This window comes from Lethenteron reissneri, chromosome 42, assembly GCF_015708825.2.
Source record: "Lethenteron reissneri isolate LAM-NWPU_2019-01 chromosome 42, ASM1570882v1, whole genome shotgun sequence".
NCBI classification, from domain to species: domain Eukaryota; kingdom Metazoa; phylum Chordata; class Hyperoartia; order Petromyzontiformes; family Petromyzontidae; genus Lethenteron; species Lethenteron reissneri.
Window position 1 is genome coordinate 8,255,534 of NC_083820.1, and position 25,087 is coordinate 8,280,620.

Here is a 25,087-nt window from a genome sequence, read left to right on the forward strand (position 1 = left end):
GGTGTCGCTGCTGGCCAACCTGGAACGCGTGAGCCTCAGCAACAACGCCCTCACCGCCCTCCCGCGGGGTCTGGGCGGCCTGCGGAAGCTGAGGAGCGTGCACCTGGCCAACAATAAGCTGGGCCCGGTGCTGCCCGCCGAACTGTGCCAGCTCAAGGCCCTCCGCTTTCTCGACGCAAGCGACAACTGCATCGAGCGCCTGCCGAGCGCCATCGGCTCCATGGCCAAGCTGGAGACTCTGTTGCTGCTCTACAACTCGATTCGGGAGCTGCCGGATGAGCTGTGCTCTCTCACCACGCTGAGGACCCTGTGGTTGGGCAGCAACCGCCTGCGCAGCCTGCCCAGGGGATTTGGGGAGATGCGCGGCCTGCGGTGGGGTTCGTGCAGCGCCGACGTGGACGGCAATCCCATGGTGGAGCCGCCTCTGGACGTCTGTCGCCGTGGGGTGGAGGCCATTGGACGTTACTTTGCGCTGAGGGACTCGACTGAGGTCACGGGGCCTGCCGGCCCGGGGGCGAACCTCGACTTGAAGCGTCAGCGGAGTCTGGGACTTGACCCGGGCTCAAAACTTAAGCAAGCCTCCAAAGTTGAAGTGAACTCCAACCATGATCCAAAGCATAACCGTAATCATGACCCGAATTCTACGGCTAACCTCAACTCGAATCATTACTTGAAGCCGAACTTTAGCTCAAACCTGAGACCCCCTAACAAGCCGAACCACTACTCTACTCACAAGCCCGAGACTCACTCTAAGCTGAAACCAAGTTAGAAGGTTAACATCTATATTCTTGGTTCTTTCGCAAGCAGTCGTTTTCCTGAAGACGACCGCTTGCGTTGCGATCGAAACGTCGTAGTTTTCTGTTATTTTGTATTATTTTCTTTGAACCTATCTACGTGACTTTACCGAAAGTCACAAAAGCTTTAAGTCAAGATTTAACATCTATAATAGAGTTGTTTTGGGTTAGATCACGATCTAACCCAATAAACCTCTTTTGTGGATGATATTGATCGCATAAGCCTTCGTGTTAAACTGAGTTTAACATCTGTCTGAGTGTATTTGATGGCAGAATAGAACTCTTGAGTGAAAGACACGCCTTAATCAGCAGGGTTTATAACTTTACTAAGTAACCTGTCGTGGGCTTTAACATTTCCAGCAGGTTTAGCGTCACAGTCCATGGGGGGTGACGACTTGCTTCACTGTTGATGGGGTTGTATATTCTTGACTGGGCATTTTTGTGTGCAAAACATTACCAGTACATGTGTTTACTAACATGTATTTTCTTCAGCGTCAATTTAAATTGAGACCGAAAAATTGAGTCGCACAGGTACACGAGTTTGTTCTGAAGTGTAAATAAATCGCTGGGTTTCCGAGTAACTTTTCTGGAGTCATTTTCATTTTAATAACGGAAGATTTTTGGAAAACGTATTTCACCGATTGAAATTATTTCTGAATCATTTTTTGCAGGACCCTCCAGAAAATGAGTCCTGAGACTCATTGAGGCTTTCCTGAGTAAGCAAGCACAATAACAATAAAAAAAATATTATCCTTTAAACAATTGATTTCACTCAAGACCAGGACATATGCAATGGGTTTCCAAGTAGACATTTGTGATTGGTCATCATCCGTGATCTAGCCACTGCTGGATGAAGGCCTCCCAAAGTCATAGCCGTCACGGTCACGCGATGAAACAATCCATCAAGCATCTGCACACGAGCTCATCTTGTCACTCCATTTCCACGCTGGACTTCACTGGTTCGTCCTTTCTCCTGACTTCTAAATGGAAACCCAGTGACGGTCATGGTCCTCGACAATACTTGAAGGCTTTGTGATCAATACTCAAGACACGATTCAGGCCTGTGTGTGTGTGTATTTTGAACGCGTTTGTGGTTGAAATGCCGATGTCAGCTCTCAGTTGTGTACTCAGCCATGTTTTATTGAACGTCGCCCCTAGAGTACAAACGTCAAGTGCAATTTGACTTCACATCAAATGTTGCTCTCAATGTTTTATCGGTAAACTCTGAACCATGCCTTTTGTTTTTGCGTAAACCAAAATACATAAAAGCACGACAACAAAACTTCCCGAAGACTGCACGTGATATTTACATGTACACTTCTAGGCAAATGAATGGAAAAATGTAGTTTTTATTTTTTTCTTAATTTACATCTTCAGTTACCGAAATACACTTGCTGTGATTATTTTTGTTTTAAAGCACCAAGTTCAAAAGGAATGCTTGTGTGCGCGCGTGCGTTTGCGATGCGTGTGCACGTTTTTAAAGTGTGGGTGGGCCATGACGAGTATATATTGTTTTTGGCTCGTGTATACAATTCAGCTCTCCAGAGTGTGGACACGCGGGCTTAATGCCCACACAGTAGCTTGGCTTGGCCATGAGTGTGGTGTTGTGGTTTCGCTGGGGAGATTTTAGGTTTGGTTGCAGGAAGAGAGAAGTGGGGGGGGGGGGGGTGCAGTGGCAAATTCAGGACTTGTGTGGTACAACTTCCAAAAATGTCCACGCAGCTAAATAACAGACCATGCAGCACTCCTGATAGTACTTTCTCAACGACTGAAGGGGTTAAGGATGCAAGTTTCGAGGACAGTTCTCGGAGAACAAAAAAAAATTCTGCTTAAGTGTTCACTTACTTTAGCCGCACCGTAAAATCTAGCACCTCAACTTTTTTGGGGAAAAAAACCGTTATCAAGTATAGTAGATAATGCATAATTACGATTTCACCTCTCAGGTCATAATCAGAAGACTGGTACACTTTAATCAATTACAAAAAAATACTTTAAAAAATAATTGTCAAGGAGACAGCGTTAGTTGTCAAGGTGTACATATGTGCATACGAGGCAATGAAGTATGAAACAAGAATGGGATAGTGTGCGAACCCAAATAAAATCATTTAAATGGGATCATAATACCATAACAAAAAATGCACGTCAAAGTTGACAGACATCACACAGGCTGATAAAGCATTGCCGAACAGAAGGAGAAAAAAAAATCCAAATTGTCACATTACAAATGTGCACATTATTCAACAACTAACACAATCTGCCGACGGTATTGAAACAGCAATACCAACGTTGTTTTTGCTTTAACAACAACCAAGGGTCTCATCCTTCATTTTATTTGCACGTAATTTTTTTTTGTCAACGACGATGGCGACGAGGACAACGACGCACACATCCATCGGTAACGGGGCCACCACTGATGTCGGCCGAGTGGCCCTTTTTCGGAAAGGAGAGAAGATGATGATGGTGGCGGCGGCGGCGGCGGTTGTTGCGTTGATGATGGTGGTTACGCCGCTTGCCGTCTTCACGGTCCTTTCGTGTCCGACGCGACGCCCTGGTAGGCGGCCGGCCCGATGCAGGAAACTGGATCGCAGAATCCGGGTGGCCCGAATGGGCCGGGGGACCCTGGCCGCCCAACCTCTCCCGGCTGTCCTGGAGGGCCTCGCTCGCCGTCGCGCCCGTCCTTGCCGTATCCAGGCCGTCCCGGCTCCCCTGGTCACGCGGAAAGTGGTCAATGCCGATTTACCAACTGCACGTTTGCTGACCACAGGCCCAAAGTCCAGTATTGCCAAGTGGTCAGCGAGTTAAGTCAATTAATTGTTTTTTTATTGATCTATGGCACCTTTCTCGGATAAATCTGCCTTTCATTACATCATTACATCCAACACAATAATGTTGTAAAGTATAAAATATTTGTTTTGCTATCCATTCAAAAAATATCCAACTTAAAAGCAACGAACACAATTCTTAAAGTCATTGCCACACCACCATGTCCTCAGGACCATCACCACCGGCCGACAGCAGAGGTAACTAATGGCAGGACAGGTCAGACAAGATCGAGCCTGTTTCTTGAATGTACGAGGTTATAGGCACTTGAGTAGTGAGACGATGCGAGGGAGTTCCAAAGCCAAAGGCACCGTCATCACTAATGAGAGGACAGCAGATAAGACCTGGCGCACTGTTTCAAATGAGCAAGGTTATCAGAACTTGGGAAACGAGACAATTGGAGGAAAATTCCAAGAGGGAGTAATGTGAGAAAAGAGTGGGAAATGTGTCTGATAATATAACAACAAAAACGGAGTCATTCATTTCTCCCGATTCATTACTGAGAAGTTGAGAACCCTCAGTCCATCAGGAGCAGGGGGTGGTGCCTCACCTTGAGGCCCTGGTGGTCCCTGCATTCCTCGAGGTCCACGTCCTGTCTCCCCCTTGTCTCCTTTGTCTCCTTGGTCGCCTGTGAAGGAATCCACGCGCAGTCGAGACATTAGCAATGGGGTAGGGTTGCCAACTGTGTCCTGGGTTTTCCCAGGATCATCCCTCTCTATGAGGTAGCTCTCCTCGGACATCTGTCTTCCCGGTTCTTTTAAAATAAATCAAGTCTTGCGAGGACATTAAAAGTCCCAGTTTTGTCAGTTGCATCGTAATAACATCGTAATAACACCAGTCAACCAGTCAACACAATAATAATAATACACATCATTCTCCCCTCGTGAAATGGTTGTGCATACCACCGAGTTTGATGCTTCGTAAATGAAAAACACAATGTGTTGTTACTGTCTGGCACTCTATCATAACACTGCAGCGAGATTACCACTGGTTTATGTCAATATGAATGCAGTGGTGGCATCGGAGCACTTCGATGGAATACGTGGATGTGGTTTTAAAGTTTTTTAACAATTCTTCTCACTAATGAAGCTTCAGCCGGGTGGCAGACAACCGAGGCAAGTGCGTACCCTTGGGCCCAGTGTTGCCGATGACGCCGGGGGGGCCCTTCAGACCAGGAAGGCCACGCGTGCCAGGCTGCCCAGGAAGGCCGCTTGAGCCCGGAGAGCCGGAAGGACCGGGGGGCCCCGGGCGGCCAGGAGGGCCCATGCCGCCTGCCTCCGGTCTCCGGATGCTGGCGGCCAGCTGTGCCAGTTGCTCTTCAAAAAGTTAAAGGAACGAAGGAATTAAAATCTACACAAGCCAACTCGAGAATATGCAGGATAAATACCAAAAATATGAAAGACGACGAATTCATAATTGGGAACAATTTGGTAGTTGGCGCCATTCTTATAACACAAGGCTATCACGAAGGCGCTGTTTCACAGGGTTTCTCCGTTTTGCGATGATTCTAAATGATACTTCATCTCAAGACATGATGGTGACGGCACAGTTATAACAAGGCTGAGAAGAAAATGAATATTCATATTCTTAGGTTTTTTCGGTAAAGTCACGTAGATAAAAAAAAATTAATAAAAGTAAAATAAAAATAAAATAAAAATCACGAGACAACACAAGCCTCCGTCTTCAGGTGGAACCATCACAGCACGATAGCTATATCAAGTAAGTATCAAGTAAGATACAGCTGTCGTGCTGTGACGGTTCCACCTGAAGACGGAGGCTTGTGTTGCCTCCGAAACGTCGTGATTTGTATTTGATTTTTTATTTTACTTTTATTAATTTTATTTTTTTTACCTACGTGACTTTACCGAAAAAACCTAAGAATATGAATCCTTGCAGTCACGAAAGCTTCAAATCTAGAAGAAAATGAATGTTAAAAATACAATAAAGATTGGCTTTTCCAGAAATAATCTGGCTTGATTGTCTCACCCTGGAGTATCCTCATGCAGACGTCCCTGATGTGCTGGTCTCCTGGTTCTTTACCCTGCCACAGTCGAAACAAAATGTTCAGCGTCATCAGTTTTACAAAGTTGCCCTTAACACAGCCAGGGACACAAGCCATCGTAGACTGGTCATCAATCGGTGCGGTACAAACACATCGATGTTTGTGTCGCTGGGCCTCGATTTAGGACGTGTGGGATACAAGCTGGACTCTGTCCTGTAGCTCAAACATTTATATAATTATTATATTGTATATATGGGTAATTTTTACATCATAAAATGAAGTCATATTCATAATAATTGTCATCATCAGACTCACCATATCATTACTCTCGTCATTATCATCACGTCATCACTTTTGTGGATGCAAATTGTTGCAACCAACAGCCAAACTAAAATATACGCATAGACTCGATACTAAAGAGAAGGCTTGGACTGAACTTGATAGGAGCATTCACCATCCATCTCACGTAAGTATAATGGACCAACCATGACTATTAAATCTTTAAAATATATCCATTGTGAGGCAGGAATATACTATTGTACGTACTGTACAGCCAATGATTGGAACAAGCTCACTTATGACATAATGGAGGATGTTTAAACTAACTAAATCTAACAAAAAATTACATACCATTTAGAATAAGCTTGAGTTTTGTTCACTTTTTCTACACACGTGATATTTTTATTTTATTTTGTACATTGTTGTTTGCCGCCTGACTATAATCCACTGTGGATGAAATCAGCAAAACTAAACTCAACCGAGACCATTGATGAACACAGATAACGACGAGGCTGAAGGTGAGGGCAAGGTTGGCCCCCGAGGCACTCACAGCATCTCCTTGCCGTCCCGGCAGTCCCGTCACTCCGCGGTCTCCCTGCAGGCCACGGGGGCCGGGAGGGCCCGGCGGCCCGTCCAGGCCTGGGACACCCCGAAGGCCATTGGGTCCGCGTGGGCCTTGCTCCCCGGGGATTCCAATCTGTGGGGTGAGACAAGGGCAGCAGCAGCAGAGGGGGCAAAGGTTATAAGGGGAGGGCAGAGGAGTCGGTGCCCCCTCCAAGAGTTAAATTCAAGTTTTGTACGTATCTTGTATGTATGTTGAACTTCTTTCGCACCGTGCGTATACAACCATGCGAATTGGAGGTGCGGGGGAAGGACAACAAACTGAACACAAAAATCAGTTCTAAGGAAATTGGTTTTCAAGTCTTCATCACTTATGGCAAACGCAGTTATTTTTATTTTGAGTGACGTTCTTTACGTGTTTTCCCATTGCAATGTAAATTTACGACGAGTGATGTCGTTTATTACTCTGAGTTATATCACAGTGTAAAAGATGACTTAATACATTTAGGCAAATATCCCAATTCACTGGGCTCCGAGATGTCCAAGACATGCATGCAGACAATGGGTTCATGAACCTGCGTGCGTGGAATTGAAGTATTTTTCTCTCATTTGTGTGGGATTTCTCTGGGTCATCTGGTGTCTTCCCACAATCTTAAAAAAAACATCACTGGGCAAACATCCCAATGTAGTGCCCACCTGAATAAAAGCAATGAGACTTAGTAAGGCTTTCCTTGGGGATACAAAAGGGTTTATCCACGCACTATCCAGGAAAGATGCGCTGTGTCTCACAGCTGTTTTTCTTGAGGGTTCTGCATTTACTCGCCATAGAAATGTGGAATTTCCACCTCTGGCCCAGGACCATAAACCAGAGATGAGGGATGTATTTTGTCCCACGTGAGGATATGTAGCTAATGTCTTGATAACATGAGAGTTTTGCACAACTATTTATTTTAATTATGGTCATAGTAATAATATTAATGCTCTTTTAACCAGGAAAGTCTCATTTAAGTATCATGACCTTTTTTATCAGGATGATCCTGCTACATTGAGATGTTTGGCAAGTCTCATGTAATGAGCGTCCACGTGGGAGTAAACCCACATGTGCACCAGAGAGTGCTCTGGTGCACATGTGGTGATAACCTTCAATGTCCTGCACACATAGTTTCAATAATTCATTACTCTACTGCCCTCTCCTGGACAATTTGTAGTTAATGCAATGCATTTTGAAAAGAGGCTGAGTGGAACGATTCCCGAAAGCACGCACTGCTGGTTTTAATGTGCTATAGTAATGGAGCAATGAGTGTGTGTGTGTGTCCGTGCAAGATGGATTTGCTACTTACATCACCCTTGGGCCCAACGTCACCAGGACCTCCCTAGAAAGAGACAGAACGCACAAGACGTCAGCGAATTTAAACATTGCAATGTATACTCGTAATGAATTTTCTCCCAAAATGTTGTGGTCTCGATGCAATTCGAGCATCAATTCTGTTTGTCTTGTTCTTTTCCATCTCAATTGTATTTTCCATCCAGTTTGTACAGGCCCCTTCGCTACATGAGCCTACATATAACATTTGCATACAATCTGCATAAATGACACATTATTATTGATCGGGAAAACACAGTCATTGCATGTATCGTGAGTGTATACGTTGAATTATGTAGAGGCAGTGGAGAAAATGTGCCCGGTATACGATGGTATGCCACACCGGTACTCCACAGAACACCAACAACAAGGGACGTCATTCGCCACTAAGTGATGTCACCACGACGCTTGTGCCATGCTAGGTGGGACTTACTCGTTAACATTACCAACCAATGTGTCGAAAAAGGTGGCATCACCTACCTGTCCTCCTTTCTCTCCCTGAATGCCCTCCAATCCTGGGTTGCCCTGAGAAAATAGAAAGCAGAGCAGTCATTTTCATGCTTTTCCATTCATTGTTAAATCTTAAAAAATATGACATTTTACAATGGCTGTCTAATTTAACAATAACACAACATACCCATGTAATATATCTCTCCCACCCCCAAATTCCAGTTGTGCTTTTGGCATTGTCACGAGATGAAGGATCCCATCGGAAATCTCGTACAGCAGCAGTGTGACCCATACGTCAGACTTTTTAATTGGCCTTTGCCCCACATAGTCCTTCAAGTGCCTTTTGTCTGCTCTACACATTAGGGGGCGTACACTCCCATTCACTCTACAATGACGTTATATATTGCGTTATAAAACTGGTATTTATTGTAAACACAAGAAGTTACCTATTCTATGAGAGTAAAAGCACGGCTAATTTGTTCAAGTTAAGTTCATTAGCTGTATTTTTCTTACTTCTTAATGTAAACCCAGTTGGGAAGAGTTCCCGATTTTCAGATTAATCAGAAAAATACTCAAATTGGGCCGAGATCTGAAAGGGTGACGTCACAGTTATTGCTGTGACTTATGGCCGCTTTCGTGCTTTGTAAAAAGTGCCGTCACATAACATCATATTGATGATACGTGACATTATGTTTTGCTAAATAATTACAATATGAAGTGTTTACACTAACAGTATTGCTTTACCGATGTCATTTTAGGTAAGAAATATATATTTTTGAATACTTTTTAAGACTACAAATATTAAATATAGCACGTAAATAGTGCAAAAAACTATGCAACTCATTTCAAAAACAATACATGCAAACACGCAAATACGAAATAAAATACAAATCTGAAATCCAATTATTTTCTTTTTTACTTGAAACTCGTCCCTAAAACCCGGTGAAAGTGATGCACACAGAAGTGCAGTCCCTCGCATCCTCTCACCTGGACTCCTTTGGCTCCAGCCTCACCGGTAGATCCCTGGTGCAGAGACAGAGAGGGAGTGCTTATTGCTCATGCTGGATTCCAGCACCACATTTTGCCATGCAGGATGGGGGCACCTGTTTAAGTGGCCCTCATCGTCACCATCGTCATCTGAGAGGTCTCATTCCTGGGTTCTATCAATTTTTAATTATAGAAATTTGCATAGCGTTCCTTCACGGAATTTAATATTGTATCTCTATCATGAGTTACCATTCCATCCCTCTCCCATACCAGTCAACCCCTTATCAGTGCCCCACCTTATTACAGACCAATTCAGACCTTATTGGTCACCCCGTGTCCTTATGAATCTCAAAGTTCATCGTACAAAGTACCAACGCAAGGGAGAAACACAAACAAATAGACAAAAATATGTTTGCCCGTATTGAAACGCCTGGACCTTAAAACTAAATTTCTCTATTCAAGAATACTGATAAACCGTATGGGTTGACAGGTCTGCTCTCCATAAAGGCCACCATTTATACATTTCCAATCGTCGACCTCGCATGCTGCTGCTCTCATTCTCGCATTGTTTGCTGTAGCGCCTACAGTAATTTCCTTGATCGATTTACCCGTGGCTCTGTGATGATTAAAATAGCGTGACGCTTGACTGAAGACAACTCTGTCGTTTAAATCCTGTAAGAACTGCATGACATTATTCGTGGCCAACACAATATTATTCCACATCGGATGACCGCGAGAAATTGTCATTGTGAGCCATCAGCCTCTTGCCTTCACACGCTGAGGAGTGAATTTCCACTTCTTTTACTGACTGGTGGCTTTAGGACAGAACAACAGAGAAGCCCTCTTGAGCCCCCTAAGATCTCGTTCAAATACATTCACGAGCGTCTTTTGTGGTTGCAAAGACCGCATTGCTTTCATCCATTGAAACTCAATCCTTACTCCTCATCAAACCCTCGTCAACTTTAAACTCTGCCGTAATCTTGATGCAAAAACCCACGTGAAGTAAGATTTCTTCATGACTTTCACATAGATTTAATTATTTATTTTACTCGTCTTTTAAAGATTTTCATGTGTACCTTCATCAGTTTAGTAGCACCCATAATATCGCGCGGCTCGTTACACAAATGTAAATAAGTCATATTCTAACCCCGCTCCATGTTAAAATATCTAACGTCAATTCGGCTCGTCTGAGACTCCTCTCTATGCCTGTCTGCTGTTCACAACTCCGGCTGTATTCCCTGCATGACTGGTCCTGCTGCATGGAGTCTCGTCCATTTATTGGTGTCCCCTACCTTCTCTCCTTTGGCCCCAGGAAGGCCAGGGGGGCCCGGGAGCCCTTGCAGGCCAGAATCACCTTTGGGGCCCTACACAAACATCAGAGAAAATGAAAACAACTAAAATGAGAGGTGGGTGGTGGGTGAAGGGGGGAGGGAGGGAGGAGAGAAAATGGGGCTGGGAATTAAAAACAAAACAAAAAAGTTTCAGAGTAAAAAAAAAGTTTGACCTTGCGAACTTCACCCGTTTCTGCACAGCATCAAAAGTCAAGTTTAAAGTCAATCGATGCCAAACAGTTTGACAAAAAAACGCAAATTTTGGCAGATGCAATTCAGTCACGTGATCCGCTTGCAGTGGTAAAAATCTCTGGGTTTTTTCTAGTTTTTTTTTTAACCAGCGATAAATGCAAGAAGTAATATGTTAGTGTTTTTAACGTCAAAAGCGAAGGTGCAGGGAAAGATCACTCACAGCCGGGCCGGGGAGACCTAAGGGTCCCGAAGGGCCTTGTTCGCCAGCATCTCCCTGCGGGGGGAGGGGGGGGTGTGGGATCACATACAAGGATCAGGCAAAGCAAACGAGGCGGGGGGTATCGGTGGGTGGTAGGGGAGGCGCGTGTGGGCGTGCGGAGATGAACGGCTGTGCAACCCACAATTCCACATGACGAGCATTCGGCAACCAAAGCCCTCTAAACATATTTGAACAATCGCCACACATTTAATGTTGCCGAATAGGCTGATGGTTTGGGAAATGGCCTTCCTGCAAAGCAGAGACGGGGCCAGAGAGACTGACTTGACTTAAGAGTTTTGGATCGCACTTTAATTTCTAATGTAAGCATGATTCCTTGCAAAATGTATCAGTTTTGTTGCCAGAAAAAAAAGGGGAAAAAACCCTATTAGCCTACTTAGCTTCCAAGGTCTGACAAGATTAGAGGGACGTCGGGCAATCAGTAATTTCGGAGTGGTGAATTTCTTTTGATTGCGCTCGCATACCACTGCTGACGGCAGTGCACTCTTGAGTTTAAAATAAAAACAAATCTGGGTCGTATTGAAGTCCTCGCACGTGCACTTCCTCACAGTGGCGCTAACGGGCTCACGCTTGTGTGTGCGCGCGCGCGTGCATCACCACGAGCCTCTAACGTCGGCGCACATTCCACACGCCAGACATCATCTGCGGCGCATCTTAAAGGGATTTTCTTTCTCTCTGCGTGCTTTTTATTAAGCGTGGTTATGGCTTCAACCCAGATAGTACCTTTTTTTCGGCCTCATTATATTGAAAATTCTGCCTCTGTATTTTATGCCGTTGAGTCCATGAGTGGGGGTTATTGGCACTGGAGGGAGATTGTGCCTGATCAAGAGGGCTGCTTTTAGATGTTTGTCTCTCGTTACTTAAAGCGTAAACAATGCAATCGGCGAGATCTGACAAGCCACGTGAAAAGAGTAATGATGCAAAAAAAATCTGTGGAACTGATTTAATTTCAACTGCATCGCATTTGATCTAGTGTCATCCTCGATCTTTTGAAAAAAATCAATAGGTGGGCCTCTTTCCATCCTGCATTAAATTAAACGAATTTTTTCGTGACAAATGTGAGTTTTTGTTGTCGTATTAAATTAAGTTTGCTTTGGACCACATGACGGTTTGGCCCATACGGATAACATTTGGTGGCTTTGGTATCAGGCAACAACATGACCCATTAAAGCCCCCTCCTCCTGATGCCTCTGCTTAACCACGCTAGGGCAGTTCCACAGTTGGGAAATGTTGACCGAGGTTGCCAATTCGTGAAGATCAAGATGCCAGCTCGGCCAACGCCGTTGTTGAGGTCACCAACGCCGTTGTTGAGGTCACCAACGCCGTTGTTGAGGTCACCAACGCCGTTGTTGAGGTCACCAACGCCGTTGTTGAGGTCACCAATGCCGTTGTTGAGGTCACCAGCGCCACCAACGCCGTTGTTGAAGCCACCAAAGCCGTTGAGGCCACCCCTACATTCACACCTTTTAACTAGGACTGTCATTAAAAGCTGGGCTGTTATTAAGACGATATCCCCCGGTTTAATAAGAAGAAGAATACCTATTCTTAGGTTTTTTCGGTAAAGTCATGTAGGTAAAAAAATTGAAATTAATAAAAGTAAAATCTAAAAGTAAAATAAAATAAAAATCACGACGGTTATTTAACTTTTATTAATTTCAATTTTTTGCCTACGTGACTTTACCGAAAAAACCTAAGAATATGAATCCTTGCAGTCACGAAAGCTTCAAATCAAGAAGAATACCAGCAAATAAACGTGACAGAAAGCAGACCGAGGTTTGAAAGTAATCCATTCAACCAAGAGATGGCACCAGAGAATACATCGAGCACCTGCGCGACTACACCCACCAGCCCCCAATGGGGTTCCGTGTCGTTCCATCGAATGGCAGGTAGTGATTCTAATCTATGCAACCATTAATAATACTCATGTCAACTTGTAACACGCTACCGCACAGTAGCCGCTCACTCTTGAAGAGAGAGAACCACTCGGAGGCGCGATGAGAAACCACAGGCGAGCAGTAATGGCAGCAGTCAGGTGGTAAGCCAGCGCCAATAATTGCTCAAGCTCTGTGAACCTCTCTATATTAAGATGTTTGCAGATAATTAATGAATGTTTACGTGATTGGATGGGCGAGTTCCTTAATCCCTCCTGCCTCTGAGCCCTCACCCGCATAAATGGGGACTCCACAGTGAGTCGATCGGCATTTCAGGTGCGGTGGGGTAAAGTGTGGGTATTCCCCACCTATTCCGAAATGTCTAGCCCGCATAGAAGAGTAGGCTAAATACACTCTTGAGGAACTCTCTTTGGCCTTTTAGAGCTCCTCCAGTGGGTGGCAAAGAGCAAATAACTGCACCTTTACTTTGCCCCTTTACTGTAGCTGAGGATTTTTATTTATTGTTTAGAAACAAACTTTTTCTTTTAAGCAAATGTGACTCTGAAACATCCTTGAGTGCGGTTCCTGCTCCACCGTGCGGACACCCCTGAGGGTACGTGTTTGCGTATTTTGCCACGAGATTTGCTGTCGTTGGGGCGGTGTGGGGGAGGGCGGGGGTGGGTGGGTGGGAGGTCAAGGCGGTAACTGCTTCCCTTGAGCCACAGTGACAGACGCTGTCGAAAGAAAAGTAAAAAAAAGAGTTGAGCAATCATCGCGCAAGCCTGTGTTCGCCTGGCGACCAATTTCAAAGCGTGTTGAGATACAGACGCCGTTAATAAGGGGACTGGATGTCTGGAGTATGTAGCTTTAAAAGGGTTCTATTGTGTGTGCATTTCTTTTTTTCAATTATGACGGCTGGTCTAAGACCGTCGTGGAAACTCAAACACGTGTTTCATATGAGCGGCTGAAAATAAAGTAAACTTTATTCCACTTGAACAAGTCATACCTGTTGCATAATGCATTATGGGTCAACTGTAAGTCATTATATATTTTGAAAAAATACTTTTTCTTTTATAATTGGAATAACAATAATAATTCATGGCCCTTTGTCGGTCCACTACTGAATTAGGGCTTTCCCAAGTCGTGTCGGCCAAGTTATTTGATCATACTTCACCACGCTGGTCACCGTGAGGGGGTGGGGTGAAGAGAATTTCATTTTTATCGAATACATATTTTTTTACTTTTTGCCACATGCTGACAACTAACCACGATTCACTGCAGTTGCTGGGCTTCTAAGTGTAGATTCAGGATTGGTGCAGGAGGAATTGCAGTAACAGCGGAGTCAAATCCAGACAGGTGATTCCACTACGGTTATTTTTTTTTAGGGGGGGGGGGGGGGGGCTTTGGAAGACCTTGAAAAATGCACCCCCCAAAACAAAGTTTCCCCGTTTTAAATTGGCCCAGAGGTCGCAGTTCTCACCTAGCACCGCTGAGATCCTGGGTTCGAATCCAAGGTTTCAGCCGCCCATGATTATGTTGGTTTGTCAATACTCTTTGGTTCTTTCGGTAAAGTCACGTAGATAGAAAATGTATAGATCACGACGTTTCAATCGCCTTAGCAGTTCTCCTGCCGTGTTTGTCTCACCTGATGACGATTGCTTGTGTTGCGATCGAAACGTCGTGATCTATTAATTTTCTATCTACGTGACTTTACTGAAAGAACCAAAGAGTATGGATTCCTGCAGTCACGAAAGCTTCAAATCAAGATTGGTTTGTCACGTGAAGTGAATTGGTGGTGTCATCCCAGTCACCAATGTTTTCTGAATGAAATTAGCTTTTCCACTTCATATTGATGTTTCCCACTTTGAGAAGTAAGTAAATATCGGTTTTGCTGCCGTGCGATAAACATTTCTCCGCTGCAGCAGGCCTTGTGGGAAAGTGCCTCTGAGTGTTTGCGGATTAAAATGGTCACGAAAGGATTTCAGAAGTATAGTTTCTATTTTAAAAAATCTGTTTCTGCGGGTCACTGCCGAAGCACGGGGTGATTCACTGCTCTGCAAGAGCTCCGATTGGACACGACACCCAACAGCACAATTGGAATAAACATGAGAAAGAGACAAAAAAATACTCCCAGATAAATTGTTATCCAGTCACTGATTACAATGTCCAGTGGTAATGAATACGCTGCATGACATTACAGCCAATTATCACTTAGCAGCCAGGCTATAGACTACGGAGCGTGCGCGTTCTTTTATAACAACGTCGTATCTTCTTGGTTCTTTCGGTAAAGTCACGTGACTTTACCGAAAGAACCAAGAAGATGAATCCCTGCAGTCACGAAAGCTTTAAATCGAAAGCTCTCCATCAAATTCACAGCTCCGCCTCGCCTCGCATCCTGTTTCCCAGCTTGACCCTTCCGCGCTACCGCTGCTAGTTTTCTCTGCCACGGGGGGGGGGGGGAGCAGGTCGGTACGTTGCAGGGAGGCTTCGAAAATGGGGACGCCTGCATCGGCGAGGACTCCGCGAGGCCAACGATTCACGGTGGGAGAGCCGGGAAACGGGAGGAGAAAGGTAAATTCAGCAACGTAACATTTGTGCGTCTACCCAAATTTGCACGCAGCTCCGCCCCCCACTCCTTCCCTTTCCCCGCTGCCCTGCCCCCAGCGTCTGCCGCCTAAACACGATGCCGTTGACCCCGTGGCTCCCCCGCAGCTCTCAATCCTAAACGCAGCGAATTGGAACCGGCACCTGAGCCATCGGGCAGCAGGGGGTGACTCCGAGATCGTATCGGACTGCGCCCACTTTCATTCCACGCTGGCTTCCAGTCCAAATCAGCCGTCAGTCAGGCAGGCCCTTCCGCGGGTTGTGACGGGCGGATGGTTCGTGGCGGCTGTGCTGCCCTGTGGTTCTGAGTTTAAGAATTTGGTGAAACGTACAGCGGGGGGCGGGGGGGGGGATCGACCCCGTTTAACCAGTTGGGACAGTAAGCCTGTCGTCACTCCATAATAAAGCCACGTGAACCGTTGCGCCGTTTACATTTTTTGAAAAAAAAATTCTCTCTCCCTCTTGCATCGCTCCATATTTTCCATGTGTCAGCGACGGAATCGGTTGAAACGGCGCTTAAACATTATTACAGAAGCGACCGCTCGAGTTTGCGTGTTTCGGGGGCAGGAGCCAATGTGCCAAACCAAAACCGAACTCAAATCGCCTGCCAACTTTCCAATTTTAATGAGACCACATGCACAGCGAGGATCGTTTTCTCAAACCCAACAGTCCCGCAACCAGTGGGAAAAGGAATTCCACTGTAAATGACTTCAAGAAAACATTGTGAATTCACGCAAAAAAAAAGCTGCTGCACTTCTCTGCGACTGTGTGGCCAAGTGTTTAAGACCACAAAAACACACGCACATTTTTCCTATTAACCACAAAGTTATATTGAGTTTTTTCCCTACTTGGAGAGGCCACCTATGACCGGCTGGCTGTGAAATTCTTACCAACAGCTACCCAGCTTAATTTCGATTTCATTTAGTTGAGTCAAAAGATACATTTGTTTGCATTTTGCCAATCTATTGCTGGATGGTGGCTTCTCTACACCATTCACAGCCATATAGGGATTCAGTTTGCCACGTAGGCTTTCGCGACCAATATTATTCATAATCAACGTTTTTGGGTTTAGATCGCGTTATTTATAAATGTGTCGTAACCCTCCACCACTTTACACACAAAAGTGACACTTTTTTACTGATTGGCCGTGTCGGGTGGTGGAGGGTTTATAAATAACGCGATCTAAACCCAAAAACGTTGATTATGAATATAGGGATTCATTGACCATACTTCATCATGCTGGTCATTGTTGCCTGGTGAAGTGAAGGAGGGTCCAGGATCCTGTTCAGATATCAGTCACCACTGATGTTATAGCCGTGGCCAGGAGTTGAACTGAAGACGCGGGGTTTTGTAGCGCATCTCGGTGAATGACTGCGCCACCACTCCTTTGGTTTGTGTTCCGTGATGATTTCTCAAAGAAAGGCCATGCGTCCACCGACAGAAAGGAAAGTCTCGTGTTATCTGGCACGTTTGCGGTGCGGTTCAAATTCTTACTTTTTGCCTTGGCAACTTCCTCCATGGACTAATGCCTCACACTAAAACAACCATTGATTGGCCGATTGTTGGTGCCGGCTCATTGCATGGCTGTGAGGAACCACAATCTACTGTATTTCACTCTCTACGAGAGTGAGCGAATACTGTCTGGCAATTCATTGCAGTTTGAAATAATAATAATAATAATGAACTTAACTAATGTAAGGGTGGCACGGTGGTTAGCGCACTGCACTATGACTCTGGAAGCATGAGTTTGATTCCTGTATACGACTAAATGCGATATGAATACGTTCGGAATATTAATTATAATTAAGCGTATTATGTGTAAAAAATAACATCAATCAAATAAAGTAGATTGATTTGATGGTGAGAAAAAAAAACACGTTGCTTTTCTCCGGACTTTCCCTTTGCCTGCCACACGGAGACCACTCCGTAGAGAACTCGCCAGACATCCAAGGGCAGGACCCTCCTCAAATTAATCCTGGGGACTCGGTGAGGCTTTCCTGCATAAATAAACGGCACTATTGTATGATACATTTTTCTTCTTCTTATAAGAGGACAACTGGAGGGCCCTCTGTGTGCAGGTGCCGGATTGTTGCACCTTGGGATCGTGAGGGATGGATAACGGAGCAGGGAAGCCTTTCATCCAGCAGTGGACAAGCGCGCTGCACCGTGCGTAGTGTGGAGGGTGATCGTTTCATTCGGGTTGGGGGTCAGAGCCAAGCTGAGAAGCGCTTTGAGAGTGAGGCTGTGTAACTCGGTGGCTCGGCAGCAAAGGCTTGAATTACAAACTGGAAAGGGCCAATGAACAAACAAAAAAACCCCACTAATAAAAAAATCAGTCCACAGGCTGCGCTCCTATACACAGCCCAGAGGGTGACTACAATGGCAGGGTTTGTTACGAATACTTCCTGCGTTGTTTCTCTCAGTGGAAGGCTGCAAGGCGTAGGAGGGGGAGAGGTGAATTTTAAAATGAGCCGTGAGACTGACTGGGATCCTGAGGCAAAGAATATAAAAACTAAAAAGTATAAAACTTCTTGGTTCTTTCGGTAAAGTCACGTAGAAGGAAGATAACAAAATAATAAAAATAAAACATAATAACATAATTCTCACGACGTTTCGGCCACAACGCAAGCAGCCGTCTTCAGTTGGAGAACAGGTCTGTCGAGAAAGCCTGTTCTCCACCTGAAGACGGCTGCTTGCGTTGTGGCCGAAACGTCGTGAGAATTATTTTATTATGTTTTATATTATTTTCCTTCTACGTGACTTTACCGAAAGAACCAAGAATGATGAATCCCTGCAGTCACGAAAGCTTTAAATCGAAGTATAAAACTATTTATTTTTGCCAGGTAAGGTCCACTGAGATATAGAGCTCTTTTTTTCAAAAGCGACCTGGCCACAAATAATGGCTCTACGAAGTGGCTTATTATCGCGGGGAAATTTACAGCAGTCAAATAACTCCAAATGCGCGTTTCGAAACGAGGAGGGAAAAACCGGAGGACCCGGAGAAAAAAATTAATGCGGCCACGGGGAGAGACATGCAAACTCCAAATATACAGGTACCAGGGTCAGGTTCATATTCTTAGGTTTTTTCGGTAAAGTCACGTAGGTAAAACATTACAATTAATAAAAGTAAAATAAAATAAAAATCACGACGTTTCGGAGGCAACACAAGCTTCTGTCTTCAGGTGGAACCGTCACAGCCACGACAGCTGTATCAAGTAAATGAGAGATTGCAAGAGCTACCACTCCGTATATATAATGGTTGGAGAGGGGGGAAGGGCCAAGTACGGCACACTTTTTATTAATATGGTAAGGTGAGGCTTAAGAGGGTGAGCCTTTGTTATGGATCAAACCCACGACCTTATGTGTCCCAGGAAAGGTAGTTAACATCTCACCACTGTGACGTGAGACTGACTTGGGCTCCTGAGGCAAGGAAAATAAAATGAGAACGGCTATGGAGATGACACTGGTGCAGGGCAGACGGGGTCGAGGGAGACTGGGTTCTTTCTTCTGATGTAGCGTTATTATTAATTGTGTATTTTTATTATGCTTGTTTACCCAGGAAAGCCTCGCTCAAGATCATTTTTCAGGAGGGTCCTGCCAAGTTTTTCGCTGTATGGGGCGGCGATGTGTGATCCTAATTGAGTAATTAGAAAGAAAATTTTCAACACTGAGATATTTAGCCAGTGCCAGTCTTTGCTATGGGATGAAACCCGCTATGAACAGGGGGAGAAACACACAAACTCCACAGAAAAGGTGCCTGAGTTGAGCCATGCTTGATGTGAGACACGAGCGTTACCACTCTGCCAGCCGTCAACCGGTGATGTTTGCGCACTTATTTGACGAGCGTATAAACACTCATTCGTGGAGTTGACCCAAACATCCCGGGATAGGTCCACGGATGTCGGGCAATTTGTTGGCGGCCGGTTCTGGCCTGCCTTCCAACTCACCTGGGGCTGTCTGTGGCTCTCACTCATTCTCTCTCTCTCAGAGAGTGAACAAAGACTGTGCGTGTTACAAGTCTGTGTGTTTGTAAAAAAATATATATCTTTGATTTTATCCAGGAAAGCCTCCTCCGAGTCACATTTCTTAGGAGACTCCGGCTTTGGATGTGTGCCCAATACCTTAGCGCGTATTTTTGATTCGTCATATAACGATGCATCGGTTAATCGATTGAAATTGATGCTTACTCGCGATTCCTACATCGAATTCTGCGTCTATGTGATTTCGTTATCATATGTTATGGATGATACGTGCAAATGAGAGGACAATGTTACATTTTTGGCTAAAGGTGGGAGCGACGATACAAAACTCTGCGGCCAAACTGTGCCCCGTGTACGAGCATTTAACGCGACAATGATTATTGGTTCAGCTCAACGGTGAGCCTAAAGAGCAATTTCTCACAAGCCAAATGTAGCATTTAGGTACGCGACGTTTCACTCGGCGCTTCCCAAAAATATTTTTAAAAAATTGTATCGCAATATCGGCCGTGAAATCCCACGTGTTAAGTCGATGCAAAATGAGATGGGGGGGGGGGGGGGGGGAGAATGGACAAAGTTAAAATCACGACTTCAGATCGTGACAATACATCGCAGCTCTGAGCAGGTAAATTGTTATATGCCTAATGAATGGAATGTCGGAGTAAAGCATTGCCAGGAGGAAACCCACTTGTACAAGGAGGGGGAGGGGGTGGGGTGCATAGCATTTAAAAGGTTACCTTGACCGAGTATTCCTCTCTAATCAATTCCTCCCCTGAGGGAGGTGACCTCTAGAAGAGGCAGCAGTGGGGGGTCGAGCTTGCTGAGCTTGTGAAGAAATTAAATACTTAATTAGGAAATGGGTTCAAAAAAACCCTGGATCTCTTTTCTGGGTCAGTTGCCTTTTGGAGGGGAAGAGGGGAGGTTACGTTACCAGCCTTTTGTGTCAAGGTAACCAGCATGTGAAACGTTAGGGAAAAGGTCCAACTTCAGCGAGGTATTCTTTTTTTGCGCTCTTCCAATCGTCCGTATTGATTTGCTTCCCTGGAAAACAGAAGGCTCTCACACGCAGCGAAACTATTTCACCTCCAGGGCTCCGCTGTAGAACGGATATTTTTTCGATGACTTGCAGTTTCTCTCTGAACCTGTGCTTGAAAGGGAGCTGGGAAGGGTGGGTGGGTGGGGAGGAACTTTCTGGTGGGATTTCCACGTCAAGGACCTTTAACGGTTACGGACCGGCTTCGACTCTCGTGGTGTTTATTTTAATTCGGCGTGAGCACAAAGAGCTAACTGAATTGGACGAAATTAATCCTCGAGTGCGCACGGAGACCAAGAAAAATCGATTTGAAACGACGCACACAACGGTGGCTGATGTTTTGCCGACAAACAAAGTGCCCCATTTGGACCTGAGCCGCATCCCGTAGGAACGGATTGATGTTGAGGGCGTCGCAAATTAAAACGAGCCTTGCGATTATTTAGATCAACAAAGCCCTCTGGGGCTGTTTGTCTTCGTAATGGAAGGTGGAATGTGTGCTCGGTTCTCTTTTTAACCAACCCAGCCACTTTGTCCCCCATCCTGCCCTGACAACTCCACACCCACCCCACTTTCCTACCTCTCGCCCCCCCTCGCCCCCAATCCAACTCTTTTCATTTCATGAAACGGTGGCCATAGACACCGATCCTCCCAAGCACACAGCGTCCATTCATTGGGATCTACGGATTTAATGCACCTTGCAAACGTCAATTATTATTGTTGTTATCCCGGCGTTTTCTCTGTAGACGAGGTTTGGGTGACAGCCTCCTCCCTAACTTGTCTGCAGGAGGGAAGCCATCTAAATGCATGATGACGATTGCTTGTGTTGCGATCGAAACGTCGTGATATTGCTATTATTATTTTTATTATGTTTTCTATCTACGTGGCTTTACAGAAAAACAAAAAGAATAGGCAAAATATTATAAAAATATTTAGGAGGGAATAAACATTTTGTTGGGGTTGAGCGAGTAAAAATCAAATATTAAACGATTGTATTCAATTTGTACTGTAGCAATCATCTAAAGCGACAAATTAATTTCCATGTGATGCAGAGCATCAGCCTGTGTTGGAAGATGACATGACAGAACTAATTTTGAGGTCCCTTCAATTGCCTCTTCACCAGGTGGCACACATTTACACACGCACGTTTGTCACATAGCAAAATCAAACTCGTCATTTTTTCTCCCGCAGAGGAACATTTTTCTAAATTTAGTAAAGCAACTATCTTATGTGTAGGCATTGGTGATCGGGTTGAGGCCATCATCAATTGGCTACACTTGGGAATCCAATTTAATCAATGTGTGGATGACATCCGGACTTTAACCTGGGCTCTCAGATGTGCTGGTTCGGTGTCTTAGCAGGAATAACTAAAATATTAATTAAGAGTTCAGTTTTTCAATGTTATTTTACATACGGAAAATCACACGAAAAAAACACAAAAAACCCGCAACATCAAAATAAGACGAAAGGCTGTGGACTACAGAGTCGTGTAGGGTGCTGCGTAGTAATGCCACCCCTCCAGTCTCACGCCAGCACTAGGCACATCTCACTTCATCTGTGGCTATACCTTCTTCGTATGGCTGATGTTCAAGTTGAGCAGTATTCATACTCTTAGTTTTTTCGGTAAAGTCACGTAGGTAAAAAATGAAATTAAAATTAAGAACAAATAAAATACAATTATTTTTTGGTGTATTTTTATTCATTTAAATTTCATTTTTTACCTACGTGACTTTACCGAAAAAACTAAGAGTATGAATCCTTGCAGTCACGAAAGCTTCAAATCTAGAATTGAGCAGTGTTCTTCATTGCAAGGCCCACGGGCCAACGGTGGGCCCTGGTGGCCTTCAGTGTGGCCCTGACGTGCGGCCCCCCCGACAACACGTGACATCACCCCGAGCAGGCGGTGTAGGCGGCCCTCACGCTGATGTGAGGAACACGGAAGTAGCGAGCGATAACTGTAACTGGCACAAGGTGTTTGGTTCGGGGTTCGTGTGGGGGGGTTCGCCTTACCTCCGGTCCACGCAGTCCCACTGGTCCCAGCTCCCCAGGGGGTCCCGATTCACCCTGGAAGAGAGAACGGCCCGCACTCGTGTGAGAACAATAACCAGCGCAGACACACACACACACACATTAACACGGAAGAGGCTTTCACGACTAATATTATCCATAATAGAGGTTTTTGGGTTAGATGGCGTCAACATAAATTTGTCGTTGAACCTGCCACCACCCGGCACGTTCTCCAACACACCGGTGTGCTGAACTGGTTTCGAATTGCCACGTTTTGTTTCCGTGACAAACCTTACTAAGTGGATGTGTCGGGTGGTGGCGGGTTTAACGACACATTTGTATTTACGCTATCTAACCCAAAAACCTCTGTTATGCACACACACACATACATTTACTCATTATTTTCGTAATTAATAATACATTTGGTATTCGCGCCATTCTTATAGCGTAAAGCTATCGCAAACCCGAAGATAAAAATTTGATTAAAAAAAACATTCCAGCTATTCTAAAATCCACAAATGGATGAATGCCAGTTATGGGGAGGTGTTTTAACCATACTTCACCATGCTGGTCGGTGCAAGTTGATGATGATAAAAGACAATTCGACACTATCAACTCGCTGCACTTGAGATCCCGGTTGCATCACAGGCGGCTGAAACCTGGAGTCGAACTCGGGTTCTCAATGGTGTCAGACTCAGCACTCCCCGACCTTTGAACCATCTGGCCACGTCCACATTATGTATTTATTACAGCCTGCGTGCTTTTCCACAGTCGCAGGGCTGAGTGAAATATGAAATTTAAGCATTTTTTTTGTGAGCAATGCTTTCATCCGCACGTGGAATCTCTTGGCATTCGAATGTGGCCGAGTTTTTTTTTTGCGGAGTTTTGGTTTTTTCTTTCTCAAAAGTATTTTAATAACAAAACGATATATCAGGTGCACGACACAGAGGACATGAAAGGAGATTAACACCAGCACAACAAATATTACGAATTACAGTACAATGGAAAACTGCCTGAAACCGCATGTTTCAATAAACTGTTTAAATACATCCTACAACCCTGGCTCTGACACCCCTATAGGAGACGAAAACAGGGAGGGGGGAGAGTGCCTAAATGCCCTAATGAATGCTCTTAAGAAATCAATGCCCACTGGACGAGAGATAGTGATGGGATTCAACGTTTGATGGTAAGCTTCCTCCCTGCCCCTTAAGTTTGGCAGTCAGATGCTCTAGAGCCGTTTGGTTTTGTTATTATATGGCAAATGGTAACAAAAGTAAATGTTTTTTTTTTATCTGCCCATTAATCCTCTCGTTTTACTGCAGGTGCAGGAAGGTCCGTGCGGTCAGGGCCCCTGTAGCTTGTTATGGTTCCTGTTAACATAATGTGTTTTTTTGTTTTTGCACCGAACAAAAAAAAAACGTGAAAAATGCAAGCGCTGATTGGGCAAATTTGTTGTGATTGATGGTCACACGAGTGGAATGTAACAGCGGTGCCTTGAACAGTCACCTGTTAATGTTAAAATTACACCGTGTTTATTTTGGTCACCAAGCCGGGCAACCCGAGTCTTTGTCTCTCTCTGTGTCTGTGGTGTGTCTCTCTCTCTCTCCTCTGTTTTCTTCTGTTTGTAACTCCCCAGGTCCGCCTCCATGTATCTTCTTCTTGAGTATCACTCTCGTGTATCTCCATGTATCCCTCTCCATCGATCTCTCATTGTGCCTCCTTTCTCATATCTTCGTGTCCCTGGCCCTCTGCATGTCTAGCTGTCTGACACTGTCATCATCTCTTGTTGTCTTTATATCTCTCTCTCTCTATGTGTCCCTGTTTATTCTCCGTTTCTAATTGTCTCTTTATATGATCCAGTGGCGTAGCTATGGAGAGTGGAGGCAGTTCAACTACACCGGGGCCTATGGGCCAGAGGTCGCAAACGGGTTTTGATTCCTTACCCGTAACCTGCCGCACCAGGGTCGCAATGGGTAACCGTACCTGTACTCAGGCCGGGTACGGGTACCCGTTCCCTACCCATACCCGTACTCTACCCGAAATGAGTGACAAACGGTTACTCACCAGTGACTCACGGCCTACCCATACCCGGCCACAACAGGGTCGCAAACTGACTACCCGTACCCGTACCCGGCCGGGTACGGGTAGCCAGGTAATCGGGTAGGGTACGGGTATCAGGTACCTGGTTGCGACCTCTGCTATGGGCCAGAGGGCTCAGGCTCCGGGCTACAAAGAGACAGGGGGAGGAATGGGACAGCTGCCCCCCCACCACCCCATTGAATTTCTTGCACCAGGGCCCTTGCCATAACCACACTACGCCACTGCGAGGGGCCGCTCTTGTCCATCTGTAGAAGCGCTCCAACTCGCTCAGTCGGCCACGTAGGATGCGAAAGAAGTTCAACATACATACACCAAGTGTTGAGATGTCTATGCAAGGTGCTCTTACCTTCTTGCCAGGAAGACCTGGCATCCCGACTTGCCCAGGGAGGCCCTCTGTCCCCCTGCGTGGATGGGAAAGACACAGCAGGGTCTGATACAACGC

At 45.3% G+C, this 25,087-nt stretch overlaps 2 protein-coding genes across 2 annotated transcripts in view; one reads left to right on the plus strand and one right to left on the minus strand.

The window, feature by feature from the left end:
- Positions 1-1,963, plus strand: part of LOC133352888 (ras suppressor protein 1-like) — a 3,651-nt gene extending 1,688 nt beyond the window's left edge. Inside the window, exon 2 of the mRNA XM_061568879.1 lies at positions 1-1,963. This exon is cut by the window's left edge and continues 706 nt beyond it. Within this exon, the coding sequence (XP_061424863.1) occupies positions 1-769 (769 nt within the window). The 3' untranslated portion in view covers positions 770-1,963.
- A 162-nt stretch (positions 1,964-2,125) lies between these two features.
- Positions 2,126-25,065, minus strand: LOC133352895 (collagen alpha-1(IX) chain-like). The gene is made up of 12 exons (XM_061568891.1): positions 24,992-25,065; positions 22,549-22,602; positions 11,000-11,053; positions 10,549-10,620; positions 9,257-9,292; positions 8,300-8,344; positions 7,797-7,829; positions 6,446-6,592; positions 5,601-5,655; positions 4,742-4,930; positions 4,165-4,242; positions 2,126-3,500 (listed from the first exon to the last, which is right to left on the minus strand). The coding sequence occupies exons 1-12, from the start codon at positions 25,013-25,015 to the stop codon at positions 3,313-3,315; spliced, it is 975 nt and encodes a 324-aa protein (XP_061424875.1). The 5' UTR covers positions 25,016-25,065; the 3' UTR covers positions 2,126-3,312.
- Between the last annotated feature and the right edge of the window lie 22 nt (positions 25,066-25,087).

Coding starts and splice junctions, on each gene's coding strand:
- LOC133352895 (XM_061568891.1), bottom strand. CDS start 25,015: ATGCCAGGTCTTCCTGGCAAGAAG. Junction 7,830..8,299: donor AGGGAGAGAAAGGAGGACAG/GTAGGTGATGCC, acceptor GTCTCTTTCTAG/GGAGGTCCTGGTGACGTTGG. Junction 6,593..7,796: donor ACGTTGGGCCCAAGGGTGAT/GTAAGTAGCAAA, acceptor CTCACCCCACAG/ATTGGAATCCCCGGGGAGCA.